The sequence below is a fragment of the Dermacentor andersoni genome, chromosome 4, assembly GCF_023375885.2.
Source record: "Dermacentor andersoni chromosome 4, qqDerAnde1_hic_scaffold, whole genome shotgun sequence".
NCBI lineage: Eukaryota > Metazoa > Arthropoda > Arachnida > Ixodida > Ixodidae > Dermacentor > Dermacentor andersoni.
Genome location: NC_092817.1, coordinates 77,588,432 through 77,604,753, shown reverse-complemented (window position 1 = coordinate 77,604,753; position 16,322 = coordinate 77,588,432). Strand labels below are relative to the sequence as shown.

The following is a 16,322-nucleotide window of genomic DNA, read 5'->3' as shown; positions in this document are numbered from 1 at the left end:
ATTGATTCTATTGAGCTGCGAGGTTTTCACCCTGTCTTGCTTGTAAAGGGTATAAATCACGCTGTGTCTTATCGGAATGATACAAAGGAAGTGCTTCTTTAACAGCTTTATTCCTTTTGCCCGAGGGCATCTTAGATATTGTGTTTTTTTGGGAAATGTGTTTAGAAAATAGGTAGTTCAGGGCGAGAATTGCTAATAGTTGCTGCATATGGTATTTTTGTTCCATTTTTGACTGAAAAGTTCGCGTCACATTTGGGAAGGCATCACACCTCGATGCTGCCTGAGCAGACTTAACACGCCGAGTGATTTGTTTGTTTCACAACGTAGTCCCTTCTTGCATGTGAATTTTGTACTCAACTGAATTTTCTTTCTTATTATGCTTACGCTGCAGAGGACTAAACTCGGCCTTGCTGCCAGTGCTCATCTACTTTGACAGGCACTGCTCTGCCTTTAAATGTATCATGTAGCACCTCTCTGTAGTAATATAAAAAAGTACTGAAAAGTTAGACTTTAGCGTTGCACGTTTCCAAGCAGCTCCCTTGGGGAACTTGAAATTGCAAAAACTGCAGCGGGAACCGGAATTCATCGGCGTATGCAGCAGAATTGCATCAGCAGTACAGCACTAACACGCACTTTTATTAACCCGTGCGTTTGGTGACTTCGTTGACTTGTGTACGCGTTTCCATCAATAAATTCGCAATTACTCTTCTTGAGGCGACTTCGACTGCACTTACGGTATTCGGCAATGTCACATGTGTTCATCAGCAGAAAAATCGCAACGGCATGTGCAGACATTGCACCGTGCGGATTCGTTTGATATAAGTCTGCACTAAGGACGGGTACTTATTATTGAGGTACAGAAGCAGCATTACGGCAAGGGTAGAAAAAAAAAACGATCGAAAGATCGCATTACTCAACAAAATTTATCGGATAGTTAACATGAGCTCGGTTTCATGTAAAAGGAGTTCATGGCATTTGTCTGCGGGACGCACCTGGCACGTATGTAGACCATGTTGTCCCAAACACCGGTAACATCGTCTTCATACCCTCTCCCACAGAGGTCAGCGTCTTCCCTACAGCTGTCACCACAGAATAAGCAGCCTGGCACCCGAACAAAGGAGAAATCGTAGCCGCGAACTTCAGCCATCCTTGCTGGAAAGTGTTGTCGTCTGCTACTGCTCCCGCGCATACTGTTGGAAGCGCCCGCTAGGTGGCTATCAGTGGCGCCTCTATAGGCGGTGCACGAAGCGTATAATTAAGGCAGTAGGTGAATCATTCATATAAATGCAAAATAATAGGGGACCTAAAATCGAGCTCTGAGGCACTCCTTGGTTAATAATGTTGCTTACAGAAAAAGCCCTGCCTGCATACACTGTTAATTCATGATTAAATAGATAACTTTTTAATGATTAAGAGCTGGACCAGAAATTCTAATACACTCCAGTTTAGTAAACAAAACTTGGTGGTTTATTGTATCAAAGGCTTTAGTAAATCTAAAGAGACTGAACCAACAAAGTATCTGAGATCAAGTGAATGTCGAATATAATCAGTTAATGTTAGCAAAGCCAAGTTAGTCGAGCTTCCTGAATGAAAACCTAACTGACAAGGTTTCAGCAAGCTAAATTTGTTAAGGTAGCTGTTAATACGACTAAGTATTAACTTTTCAACAACTTTACTAATTGAAGGTAAAATACGATAGTATGAAGCGACTATCGAAGGTAAATACGAAGTTAAAGATGATAGTTACCGACTTGAGCTTTGTCACCCTTTTTATGAACAGGACTTACTTTCGCTTTTTTTTAGACTTCTAGGGAATATACCGGTTTTGAACATAAGGTTACTTAAGTTACTGAGAACATCAGAAATAGTTGGAGCAGCAAGCTTTAAATGAAATGCGGAAATTCCATCAAGACCAGGACTTGTGTTCTTTAAGTTGTAAATCTCAATAAGGGCTTCTTCACATGTTACAGGAAACAACAAAAAAGATTGGTCGCATAGGCTCGTATAATAACAGAAAGAACATAGGTAGTGTTACAGATTTCATAAAAGTGATTACTGAACGCACGAGCAACGCTATGCGGGTCAATGATAGTTACATTATTGTAAATTACTTTTTCAATGGAACTGCCAGAATGCAGCACATTCAAAAACTCATTGATAGGTTGCCATTGTTCTTTTGGATGAAACTTATTTCTCATGAATTCATTTTCATAATATTGCCTTTCTGATTTTTTCACAAAATTACTCAACATGTTGCAATATTTCTTATAGCATAATGCTAAATTAACATTTAAATGCTGTTTTTTAGTCTTCCTATACATGTTTTCTTTTTTCCTCATGCTCACAAGTAGCCCATTAGTGATCCAAGGATCATGCAGAAATTTAAATTTCTTTTTGCCCTTAACAGTGATAGTGTTAGCATGAACTGCTTTTAAAAATAAAGAAGAAAATAACTGAAGTGCTTCTTCTGTATTTAGTTTGGTAGCTATAACTGTCCAGTCAATTTTGTCAATTGCATCAACAAAATTTATCTTATCAAGACGAAACATAAAATATCAGGGATCTGACCTAGGAGGGTTAGATTTGAAAGTGACTAATACAAGGTAATGATTGGATATGTCTATGTCAATTACACCAGACTCTGGTGAAGGCGAAATATTAGTGAGGGCATGGTCTAAGAGGGAGCTGCTTCCTTGAGTGGAAAACCTGGCTGCTGAAGTTAGTAATTGCTCAATCCCAAAGCCAGTAAAACAGTCCGTATAAGCGCATACAGTACTGTTGTCATCAAACATGTTAATATTTATATCACCTACAATTAGGACAGGCTTGTTTTCACTAGTAATTGTTTGAAGAACTCAGCTAAGATGACGAAGGAAATCAGGTATGGAAGAAGATGGAGAACAGTAAATACAGCCAATAATAATTCCGGCACAATAATTTGGAAAAGACAAGGCATCGGATTTGATCCAAACAGTTTCGCAGTGAAATAGATCTAGGGAAAGGTCCAGTCTATGTTTATATTTAATGTGGGGTGCGACAAAAATCGCACTACCACCATGTTGACCTGCAACACAGTGACAATACTTAGCCTGATAGGCATGGAACCCGTGTAAATGGCTATCAGCCGAGCCAAGCCATGTGTCAGTTATGCAGATTAATGAAAAAGTGTGGGAAAGAGATTCGATGAATGAAGACATGTTATGATTCTTACGCAAGCTCTGCGCATTGATGTGAAGCAACAAACAACCAACAGATTTAAGCAGTGTTGTAGCTTCAGATGGGGAAAACAAAGACATGTTTGAAGGAATGAGTCAACGACTAAAACACAGACTAACTGCAAATAATCAGGTTAAGTGATGATGCTGAGGTCAGACTCGGAGCTTATGAAGAACATTTTGCTATTTTCGGTCTTGCGGGCTTTTTACATTCAGTCTTAGGATGATATTTTCTCACTGGTAGCTGATTAGAAAGGTGAAATTCAGAGGGCAGTTATGGCCTGCGCTATGTTTTGTTGTTGTGTCACACTTAATGCCAAAGATACTGCTAAGCAGAAAAGTACAGAACATGCATACCGCCTGAGAAATCTTTGTAGATAATGGATTCATTATCGAACTAAAGGTGTTGCTACTGTGAGCAACTACCACTCCAGACATTTTCAGTCTGTGTTGAATTATTCTTCTATGGCTTTTGCGTGCTAAAAAGTATTGCTTAATCATGTGACTACAAAGGTTGAGGAGATTTCAGTACTGCTAACTGGCTTTAAGTTTGAAAGCAGCTGTTACGATTATTCTGGTGTCTTTTGTTTTTTCAGGCTGATTCAGGAGGAGAAACAAAACACGGAGCAGCGTGCTGAGGAGCTAGAGTCACGTGTTGGCAGCAGCAGCCTCGAGCCCCTGGGGGGCTTGCTGTCACGAGGACGCTCCTTTGACCGAGGTTCACCACCCCTCAGTGGACGGTCCACACCACCTTCTTCTGCTGGCCCACCACCTCACCACAGCCCCCAGCGGGAGTACCTGCCGAAGTACCACACTGTGAGCAAGGAAGGGGCATGCCATGATATTTCATTTCAGTTTACTTCCCTGAAGAGACCCCTCTTTCTGGGGGGTTATTAAATTCGGGGTAGGTTACATCACTACACAGTTCAGCGCCTCTACAACGAACACCTCTACGATGAAATGACTTTAATAAAGAAGGAATAATTCTGTCGCTGTTCTATCGTGAGTGGTGCAGTGCATGACCTAAAGGTCGCGCTACATACCACTTAAAATAGAAATGAGAAACGAGGTTACTTGTATAATGAATGATTTTGGACGGCCCAAGTGCTTCATTATAAGGGCATTTTGATGTATTCTAGTGCAATTCAACCACCATACAGTTAAACCTCGATATAACGAAGTTGGTAAAATAGGCAATTTGCTTTGTTACATCTAAATTATGTTGTATTGAAATTCGACCTTTTAAGCAAGTAAGTACAGTAGTCGATCGACTTTCCTTACACGATAAAGGACTGCAGAATTTTCTGAATCATCGGACAATTGAAAAAAGCACGTTTGAATGACAAAACAATTCCTTTTGATAAATTTGGGAGTCGGCGACGAATGGTACGGTTTCATTCCATGTTGACGATATCTTCACATCGGCGGTATGAATTAAAAGTACACTAAAGGCAAATACTAAGTAAACATGGACTACTTAAATACCATTCTAGAAACGTCGCAATGCTTGCTTCATGCCAAGAAAAGACTTAGTTTACAATAAAATTGCATCTGAAGGGTCCGAATACCTTTTTCAAAATTCAAATCTCCCGCTACCCAATCAGAGGAGAGGTGACATTGTATATGCCATGGCCACCCTTAGCTGTCGTTGGTCTTCACTCACTCAGTTCATTGTCGCGTGCTCCCCGTATGCCGACCGCGCACACACGCCTTCCGTGTCCCGTGCCTGCTACTCCACACAGTTGCCTACCGTCTCGTGCCTGCGACTCTAGGCCACCTTGCATTGGCCCGGTACCCTCACACTTTGCAGGCACAATTGTTAGCATACATTGTACGCACTGTGCTTGTCAGTTCAAAATGGCCAGACCTGGTGAGGGGCCCCTTAAAAAAATTTTTTTTTTATGCAAGCATGACTGCATTATGTCAAAGGTTGAATGTATTTAACTCATCGTTGCCTGCATACTTAATATACTGGTCAAGGTGCTAGGCTCTGCTAGCCCAGTCAACTGCAGTGTTGATATGCAAAGCCTGAAAACTGTCAGAGTATTGAAATCGCATTCCTTTAGTACACACCTGAGCTTCTACCATACATTACAGGTACCAGCATCCTTGGAGGTACGAGATGACCGGCTGTTAAGGAGAGAGACAAGTCCGCCAACACCGCGGTCGATGCGCATTGACCGAGTAGCCCAAGCTCTGGCACAGAGCTCGGAAGAGCTGCGAAGGTATTGCTCACACTTTGAAGATTTTAAACTCGTGAGCTATAGAGCTGAGCAAAATGATATTGGGTGACTATGACATATTGTCCACGTGGCTCTTATTATTGATCCCACCCTCCAGCAATGCTTAGTGCTTTTGCTGTTTTGATGGAGTAACAAAAATGTGCCTCTCGGTATTGGAATCTTCACAGTGACAGATCTGACATGGATGAAAAGAGGGCAGTGTTTATGTAAGCAGGCAGTAACGAGGGAAGAAATAGCAAATGTTAACCATTAACTCTTGTTGTATACCGTATTTACACGATTGTAAGTCGACCTATTTTTTTTAATTTGAAGATCTGAAGTCGACTTACAATCAAAACCAAAACGGCACCGCCAAATGAGTGAGACCGATGGTATATCAGGGGAGCTACAACGTAATTACTATTTTATGTTTGCTCTATGGCCTTACCCGTAGCTTTTCGCTATCCTGTGCATTTGTTTGCTTTTCAGAACGATTTCTCAACATTTTTGAGAGTTTTACAGTGCACACAACACTCATGGGGGGGTGTCGATTGTTGATGGAAGTGCCGCTGTTCCATTCGCTGCAGCACCCTCAGAACGGCGGCGCTTACAGGGAGTACTGATAGTTCATGGAAGAGCAGACTCTAGTTTGACGCGTTCGACTTGTGCTCCAGGCCCGCTAAACTTTCGGCGCTTGTTCACAGAAGCCTTCAAAAGGGCTGCTATCCTTTACGCTGAAGAAACAAGTCACTGTGCAGCGGGCCGCAAGTTCTATGTTTCTGAACGGGTGGTGCGAGAGTGGCGACTCCAGCGAAGCAAAATTTTCACCTGTGGCGGCATGTGAAGAACTTCCCACAGGCCGAAGTCTGGACGCTTTCCGGAGCTGTAGGCCAAGCTTGCGGCGTACGTTGCTAAAACGAGTGATCGGTCCCTGCCAGTGAAGTGCGACATGGTCATGAAACAAGCCCGGATCTTTGCCTTTTAAGGACCTGGTTTGCTGTGAGTACAACGAGTGGCTGGCGGCAGAAGACCGCGAACTTACGCCAACTGGACCTGTCAAAAGATCCTCCCTGACGGCTGCGTGTGGGTGGGTGCATTCGGCATGGGCTGCTGTTCTACAAGATTTCGTGGCGCAATTGTTTTCCAAATGTGGAATTTCGTTGGATGACGATGCGCTGTGAGACCGTAGCAGCGATGACGATGGCAGTACTAGTGAAGACGAGTATTCCAGTGACTATGCCAGCTACCAATAAATTTTCGTTATCGAATGCGTCCTCGGGTATGTTCTTTCTTTTTTTTCCCCTGTCACATGCGATATGGGGGGGGGGGGGTCGACTTACAATCATGTAAATATGGTACATGATCATGTGATACACTGTGCTTATGCAGTTTAAAATGCCACGTGTTCCCGCTATGACCTCATGACCACAGCTAATGGCTGTGATGCAGGATTATGCATGAGCAAACTGCTTTTTGTGCATAATGCTTCACTGACAAACAAACACCCCATGGCAAAATGGTCTTTCTGAGCCTTGACACCTGGCCACTTCTTGCAAATCATCGGGAATGCAAGAAATTTGCCAATGACTAGAAACCTACTGCTGATATAACTGGTTACAATAAAAATGTCCACCTCATTGTTCTTAGTGAAACTTTTTCAAGGGTGTTGTGCCTACTTCTATGCTTGGCATCATGTGGGATTGTCTCTGCAGCTTTTGTATGTGCCTTCTCTTTCTTAATGTGCTGTGTCTACAGATTTCGGCAAAGACAACTTGCCTTCTTTTGCACCTTGGTGCATTTTATGTGTGAAACATGCTCGAAGCTTTTTTTTGTTTTCTCTGAATGCATGCTTCCGTCGACACTGTCTTGTCTTTCTCCTCTCGCAGGTCCTTTGGGCCATCTCTGTCACAGCACGCTGCTTTGGGCGGCAGCCCTGCTTGTCTGTCGGGCATCCCGCCAGATGCTTTGCTCAGGTGTGCCACTTGCTGTGTCTCTTGGTGTGGCTCAGGTGTCACCCTTGCTGTGTGTTGCCAAGCTCTGCTTGGCTACCTTTTCTCACTCCTAGCCCTCATGCAGCTTGTTCTTAAAGGTGACGTACTGTAGCACAGTGAAGAACACTAGACCGTAAGGTTTGATGGTGTTCCAAAACCCTTATGTCTTTAGTGCCACATCAGGGGATGGCTTGCAGGTCACGCAGCATGCAAACTCTACCTCGCAAACTGACCTTGTACCAAACTTCAAGTGTGCATTGGGTGCAGAAGCTGAGCTTGGTAGGCCATTCTCTCCAGAACAATCAGATAGCTAAAAGGCAGGGAATGGTTCCTCTTAAGTTACAGAAAATTGTTATTCACCTGTGAGTTGCAGGAAGCTACAAAGGAAATCAACGCTGGTTTTTCCAGAAAGAAGGCTTTGTAGTTTGAATTTCTTTCTTTGTTACAGAAAGAGGAAACAAGAGCTAAAGGCCATATGGCCTGACAGTGACACTTGAAGAATTTGTTCTAGTCCAGGGATCAAACCCATGACCATTGCCTTTCCAGAGCTGTTGTTTTACCGTCTGAGCTAACTAGAAGGCTAGCAGATCAGAGCAAGATCAAATCAACCGTCAACTCTAAGGGCAAAAATACAGAATAGAATATGGCATATCAGTTCTGCAGAAATCAACAAAGTGTAGAAAGTTGTATGAAAGGGAAAATTTAAGTTCCGTGCCGCTCATTCTTCAATGCTAATAAGTGATTGCCAGTTTTCAAGGTTCATATAGGAGCCTCGCAAGAATGTGCAAGTTTCTGTTGGCTGCAGTCTCTGCTGGGCGAACTCCCATCACGTCTGCCGCCTAAGGCAACAATGAGGAGAAGCCACACATAGCATTGCCTTTTGGTTGGCATGCTGCACTGTCAAACTTGTTTAGCTCATCACCATGTGATAGATAATGAAGAGTGTTCACATGTGGCCTAGTTAATTCTTTTCCCTTTGTTCTCTGGTAGCTTCAACGCTAGTCAAGGAGGGAAGGTGTTGAAGGTCCGAAGTTGGCGCCCCTCGATGATTCGAGTGCACGGTGGCAGAGCGAAGGAAGAGCCTTTGTCCAACGAAGTGACGTTTTATTCAAACGCCGAAGCGTCTGCCCGAGTCCAAGCCCGAAGCTCCGCTCCTCCTTTCACACAACCAAACATGACTTTTTAAGCCCTCAATTGTACAAAGGATTCGCAAACCAGCCAATCACACATGCGAGTTCACATCATTGTAACCAATAGCACAACCACCTTCGTGCCGCACACGACATTGGGGGAAACAGTGGCACTCTTTAGAACATGCCAGGAGATAGGATTTCTCAAAGACACGTGCCACCTCCGTCTCCCCTACGTTGGGCTGCGAGTATCGGCCCCTGATGTCTTCCCTTTTTTCACTTGCAAGCGGCCGCCGTGCAAGCTGCCGAGAATGTTTCCGTGAAATCACGGATTATTGACTGCATATCCGCTGGACAGCGGGCTACCCTGCCAGTACTGAGAAATCTGTCTCCCGTGCAGCTGTGTGCCGGTTCGCTTGAAATCCAAACACCATAATTGGGACCCGATGGCAATTGCACACAAAAGCATCCATTGGCCGTAGCCGGCTAAGTGGTTTAAAGCTACCGCCGTCTTCACGGGCATTCTTAGAAGGCGCACGCGGATGCCAAACATCAAACCGGCTGGGCAGCGTCACGTCGCCCAATTTCCGTGACCGAGACGGTCGACGGGACATTTGGGAAGTGCATGGGCATTAGCGGTGGCGGTGACCTCAAGCACCCTCCAACTTTCATCTTCACGCTTGAGTGTTGCCCGCATCCCCTTTTTGCGGAATCCACATGCGTGCCTCATTTCCGGTTATTGGCCGATACAGCAGGTGTGAGCTCATCCTGCGCTTTGCTGTAGTCGCCTAAACTGGGCCACAAAATAACAGCAAAGTCAAGTCCTTAATCTCAAACTGACTGGCCTCATCTCTAAAATCAAGGCCGCATGGTGAGACAATATTGGTGGGAGTTTTCCCAGCAAGGCATGGAAGGCAACGGGAAAGAGTTGCACATGGCATGGCAATTAACTGACAAAGCAATACAGCTGAGCCTCAACATAAGAATCTTATATGTAACGAATTATATGGTATAACGAAGTAGGCACACATTTTTTTTTGCTGTATTAGTATGCAATGAATATTGTCTTTCCTCGTGTATAAGATGCAGATTTGTTCTGAAATTCTCATCAGTCCGTCTTATACAGTTTGTGGGGTCTTAGGGTCTCACAGGAGTACCAACTTTCGCAGTTTCAACCTTAGTGAGCCACAGGGCTGCATCGGCTGTTACCTCTAGTGCGCTGCTACACACGCACTCAGGCTCAAGTCCTAGTGTCCTAGCGTCGGTGGATGAAAGGAAGTATGTACGTACCCAACCACTCTCCCACCAAGAGTAGCCAACAGCGACCACGTCACGACGTCAGCACCCTGCCCTCACTGCAAACCATCGCGAGTAGAGCACCACCGCTGAAGCTGGTTGCAAGTGGAAACCGGGAGGCATAGGGACAACATTGCCCGTGCAATGGTGCCAGCGCATTCCTCAATCCCCACAAGTTAAGCGCCAAATTGGTAAAATCTGCAATTTGCTTCATTATATGGAAATTTCTTTATATTGAAATTTGACCTTTTATGCAAAATAAGTACAGTTGCAAATGGATTTTTCTAACCCAGAAGGGGTTGCAAATTGTAAAAAATTATCGGATGATTGGAAAAAGCAAATATGAATGAGAAAAAAAAATCAATTTTGTTGAATTTCGAAGTTGGCAATGAAAGATACGGTTTCATGCCGTGTCAACAATATCCTCACCATGGTGGTGCAAAGCAAAGCCAGCCACGCTTTCGCATCAATAGAGTGTTTTAGCTTGTCCGGCATTCCGGTGAACACAGGCAGACTGGGCGTTTTAACGGATGAGCAGGAGGCATAAACATGAGCAGCTTGACAGGTGCTGTTGCCTCATTGGGCAGAGCTGAACCATATAAACTCGGAGCTGACATTGCATCAACCAAGTATATTCTACTTCACTGCTGATTTAAATTTTTGGCAGAGGCAAATCATGACACAATTACGCCTCTGCGGAAATTTAGACCAGCAACGAAAAAGAATACACTTGGTTAATGAAATATTAGCTCTGTGTTTGTCTGGTTGAGCTCTTTCTCCACCAGGTGGTTGCACCGCACATTTACGCCTATGCCCCTATGGTATAACACCCAGTCCGCCTACATGAACTGGAGTATCGGTCAAGCTAAAGCTCTCTAGTGTTCACAAGCAGTGGGACGATGCTATCATGAAAAGTACTGGCAGCGAATGCTTAGTCTGGCTCTCGCTTCAACACATCTCGGAAACTCGAGATTACGCAACCTCCAGTACTACTAAATACGCGGGAAGACAGCGCACATGATGCCGTGCCATCTCAGAACACCCACTCTTTGTATACGAAGCAAATTAGGTCTAAAACGGGGCACACGGCCTGTGTGTGCACTCAGATGCGCTGACAGCTATGCCAAGCCACGGCCGAGATAGAAAAGATGACGTGTGCCAACCTGCCCTCGCTTCCTGCACCCTCCTCCCCTTGCGTGTGCTTGATTGCGCTACCATGAGATCACTACATTCCCCCCTTTTCCCCTTTCTCGCGCAGGAATACAAAGCCAACTTTCTTCTTGACTAACCTTTGCACACTTTTACTCGGACCTAAAGCACACGGTGTGTGGGGCGCTATGGGATGTTATCACACTTGAACTTCAAACAGAGCATGGCGCTACTTCACTATCAACTCTCAGTGAGGCATATTTAGATAATGTGAGAAAGTGCTTTTTCTTTATTTTTTGTGCTGATCTAACAGCCCTAAATACATAAAAATTACTTTTATGGATGTTGAAGCATTTTGAAAGACTGTCAATAACAAAGTACGAAGGGCTCCCTCCCAGTGAGGTGTTTATGAGCAAGCACAGTGAGCATGTGTAGATGCAAACTGCCCTACCTCACAGTGTGCGGCAGGCACAACGTCTGTGGACACGAGCTTGTGTGCATCAGCAAGCATATGTGTGGTCTAGCTATAAAAGTTGGTTCGACTTTTATTCTGCTAGAAGTTGCAGCTTGCAAGAAAATTTTTAATGAAAATTTAGTGCCCTGAAATGGGGCGAGTGTGACACTTTTCAATGAGTGTACAAGCATCATAATCCTGTTTCGTCACGCCAACCGAGTTAAAATAGGTGCATCTTGTATACCGATTTTTCCTTTGAAAGTTGCAAAAAGTAGGGGGGTGCATCTTACAAGAAAGTGTAACTTATACATTGGAAAATACTGTATATGCTTATAACGAATGTAGGATGTAACAAAGTTACTTTCGTGTTTGATGAAACTTTGTTGTAACGAAGTTTAACTCTATAAAGGCATTTTGATTAGGCATCTAACACCAAATGTATTTTGCTAATGTGCATACTTTTTATTATGCTAAGAAGGGATATCCTAGATTTTTACCCCATTTGGATGTGCCTGTAGTGTGACAGAGGTGTTTTCATTCTTGCCTAGGGTTACCATGGACGGGGGCCCCAGTTCACTCAGTGCTCAGTCTCCACTGAGCTCTACCAACTCTTCCCAAGACTCGCTCAATAAAGCGGCCAAGAAGAAAGGCATCAAGTCTTCACTGGGCCGCTTCTTCAGCAAAAAAGACAAGGTCAAAGGGAAAGATCCTTATGGACAGGAGTATGGCATGTCTGGTAAGCTGACAATTGGTTCCGTCGTCTGAGTGGCCTCGTTTCCTGATCCATCCTATCAGTAGCTCTGGGTGAATTTGCCATTTAGGTGTCGGATGCAACATGTTGTGGGCTGTGTGTGGACACCTCCCAGATTGTTCACTGTGTGCACTGGTTAGTACAGAGGGCTAGGCATACGGCAAAACCTCATTACTACAAACACCTCATTAATGAACTGTTCAGGAGTCCCCTGCTGACTGCTTATAGTTTCAATGTAAAAATATTTCTGTACTACGAACTCCAGAATACCGAACTTTTCAGAATAGTGATCATTATTCAATTTCCGTGTCATGTTAACAACACCTCAGTACTACGAATTAATATTTCAAACTCTGGGGATTCTTAAATTTCCATATATCCTTATACCGCGCCTTCATAGCAGTCGGAACAGTAAGCTTGCAGGTGGCAAGATGCAGAAAGTGGACGCCACGGCACATGGGTTTGGAAAACCTGAGATGGCGCCGGAAAAGAAAAACACGAGAGGGGGCTTTTTTTTCTTTCTTCTTCTATTGCAGAGGTGACAATGCATCAGGTTTTGCGAGCGCATGCTCCTCCAAGACAAGCGTCGCCTAACAACACAGGCGCATCACTTCCTTCTTTTGATCTTCTTTCTGCACACCTTTCTTTCGTGCTTCTTTCTGCAGCCATACTAGCTACGCGGGCCGAGAAATGTAACCTCTGTGCTTGCTGGGATACCACACAGTCGCACTTCTGGACGGTATCAATTCCAAGCTCTTGTGCTTTGGAATAGTGAGATGTCTAGCTCGAGCGAGATGGTGACAGTGTCCACGACAAAGAATGTGAAACACAAACAAACAAAAAGAAACATTGCGCTTTGGAGATAACATGGAGCCTCCTCTTTGTCAATGGTTTTCCCGACACCTGCGTCTCTTTTGTGCACGCCACTCATGCAATACAGTGCTTCAATGGTGCATTTCGGCGGAATCGGTAGAAAATTGTAGCTGCCCAGGCCGAGAACGAACAGCGACCTTTTCGTGGATAGCTTATATGGTGAAAGCTGTTGAACTGATGGGTTGACGGGTGGAATGTTTCATGTTGGGGCTTTCAATATAATTTCAACGAACACTTTGCCGCGGTCCCTTGAAGCTTGTTATATCGAAATTTCACCTTAGCATGGGCTTCAGTAAGTTCAATTTTCTTTTTTTTTTTTCTATTCTCTAACAAGAACAAAAAAGCAGATGATGATGAAAACAATGTGACCGAAAAAATTCCAAAAACTTAAAAACTCATATATGGCTGTCGAGAAAAGCAACTTCCCAAAGCTAAAAGCTGTGGTGCAAGAATGTGAAGTTGAGCTAGTTGGTTGAGCATCAATGTTATAAATAACAATGCTAGCTGTAGGACCAGAGGAAGATGCAAGAGTTGGTTGTTAGTGACTCTGTTTTTCATGCTATTTGCTGCGGCTTGCAGCAAGTCCCAGAGGTGGTGTGTTTTCTGTAGAAGAAAGAAATATATTTGCAGTAAAATAAGGAACAGAAAGTAGTTAGACTTGGCTAACAGCAAAAATCAGAACGATGAAATTGAAGATAACAGAATAAAATAAAGCAAAGCTGTGATATACACTCCTCATCTGTGAAAAATAGAGGGTTCATTAGAGATTAACTTAAAATTATAAGACAGCTCCGGAGGAGCCTGAACTGCCAGAGACGTGCAAGTTCTAACAGTGTGGCTCTACTAAGTTCAGCACTCTATACGTGTGAACTCTATGCGGCACTTTCAAAGAGTGCCATCATGTCCACCTGTATTCCATTGGCAACAGGAAATAGTGTACTTACACAGACATGGCTGGTGCTCTCCAAAACATGTAGAATCAGAGTGACTTTCAATGAAAAGCAGAATTCACCATGCATTAACGGGCAGATGCAAAAAATTGCAATATTATGCATTGTTATGCAAAGTACAATATTCCATAAACAGGAGAGCACCCTCTGCAATACATCTTGCTGGAAAGGTCTGCATTGTATCGACCATGTCAAAACAACTTCTTTAGTAGAGATGATTTCCTTTGATTACTTGTGATGGCATGCAGAATGCTTATGACTGCAGCACAGGTTATTTCCTGCAAAACCACAAAGTTGCACAGGCACCTTCATACCCTTAAGAATAGGAGCCATCATGTATTTGTCACAAAATTTATCCATAGGCGGCAGTGCCATCAACACATTAGTGTGCATAGGCAGTCAGTGGCATGCATTGAACTGTGCATAGCAGCGCTTTGCTGTGAGTGATTTGGGCTGATAGTCTGGAAATAAAATGTGCTGACTGCACTGGTAATTTATTTCCCTGCAATGCCACACTATTGCAGAAAACGTGCCGAATATTCATATTATAAATGAACCTGTATTCTTATTCCAGTTAAGCTGATATAACAAAGTCGATAAAATTGGCAACTTGCTTCGTTTTACAGTCGACCTCCGTTATTTCGACCCTGATAGGACCGACTAAATGGATCGAATTATCTGACAGGTCAGATTAAACAAAATTCACAAAAAATGTCAACACATGCCACCGATTCGTTTGGCAGTATTTACCAGAATCTAACACCCCAGAACCAAATGAGTGCCCATCTTCTATCTGTTCAAAGTAAAAAAAATTAACATTTAAATTACAGTAAATCTGCTGACCAAAGTAGAAATGTTAATGTGCATCCAATTGTTTAGCAGGAAAAATGTGTGTTGCACACTGGCAGCCGGTTTCCTGAAGTCAGCTTTGCAGCACAGGTTTTAATATTATAGCATTAAGGGATCTGTGTCGCAGAAAATCCAGCGTCGGCGTCCCGCATCCAGTGTCGACCGTCGTGTCGACTGGCAGCGTGAGAAGCAGTTGGGGATCTTTGAATGCTATCGCATTCCACTCTTAAGGGGACCCCTTACCAGGCTGGCCATATTGAGCTGACAAGCACAGAGCATACAATGCGCGATAATGGTCGTTTCTGCAAAATATTACATCGCTACATGCTGCAGAAAGATCTGAAATTTCAAACCGAACGCTATTTTCCCTTCTCACGGCCGCCGCGCTCCAAGCCGGAGGATGACGTGCACGTGCTAGTGCGCCTACGTACACGTGTTTGCTGTGACGTCGCTCGTGGTGACACGTGACTTCGAAAATTATTCTAGGCAACATCCGTTATTTGTGTAATATGTTGCTTGAATGATGAATTAAAGCTTAGAAAAATAATAAAACACACAAACGGAATGTCTGCATGTTTTTGTTTTACTTCGCACCTCGGCGAAAGAGATATACTTCCGTTTCGTCTGCTTGTTCCCATGTCGTGCAGTCACGCGCACAGACACTGAAACTATCTCGTTTTCTATCGTGTTTCAGCACGGGATCATGCTGTATGAACCACTTGTGTTTGCCTCGGTATTCATGTAGTACTGACTTATACCGCTAGTGAGGTGTCCTCGTGCACAGCGCGCAAAGTCATGCTCTGCACGAACAAGACCAACGCAACAGCTCGCGCTGGACATTGTCATTGGAAATGCGCCGCACCACCAAAAAGCGAGGAGAAAAGAATTAATGAAGGCGGGGCCTGTGACATGTGCATCACGCGATCCTCGAGGTCCTGTATGGGAGAATGCAGGGAAGGAATTTTGCTTGCAGAGGCTAGGCAGGGCAAGTGGGGAAAGTGTCTCAATTGGCGGTGGAGCTCGCCTCCTGAAATCATGGGTTCGTGTCCCTGAAATATTTCTATCTCGGCTAGTAATGATCCGATTTGAAAAATTTTTTGCAGCAGAACGCCACCTAGAGGTAGAGGACACACAAAGATTTCCAGCGTATAATTAAAATTTGCTATGGGACCTAGTGAGGGGCCATTTAAAAGCAATGAGTAAACCTCTAAATTGTTAGTCAGCTTTGCCGCAGTACATTCATGTCATGCGGAAAAGCATATCAACGCTGCAAAGGCGGTTTTGGTTTCGTATTCGATTGCACCGCAGAGGCAATTTTCAGCCCAATTTTCTTTAAAAAAAAAAAGCATGCATTAAAATCATGCAAGGCCGTAAAGAGAGATGTTGAGCAACGGTTATTTCTTCAAAATCTTCCTAGGGCAGGCCAAAAAAAGGCGTATGCA

The 16,322-nt window shown here is 43.9% G+C and overlaps 1 protein-coding gene across 2 annotated transcripts in view; it reads left to right on the top strand.

Annotated features, from left to right (window-relative positions):
- Liprin-alpha (PTPRF interacting protein alpha) overlaps positions 1-16,322 on the top strand; it is a 100,914-nt gene that overhangs the window by 39,312 nt on the left and 45,280 nt on the right. The window contains exons 14-17 of one of the 2 annotated variants that reach the window (XM_050183255.3): positions 3,812-4,031; positions 5,313-5,440; positions 7,324-7,410; positions 12,006-12,193. In XM_050183255.3, coding sequence (XP_050039212.1) covers positions 3,812-4,031; positions 5,313-5,440; positions 7,324-7,410; positions 12,006-12,193 — 623 coding nt within the window. The remainder of the gene's footprint in view (positions 1-3,811; positions 4,032-5,312; positions 5,441-7,323; positions 7,411-12,005; positions 12,194-16,322) is intronic. The other variant, XM_050183256.3, reaches the window with a different exon arrangement.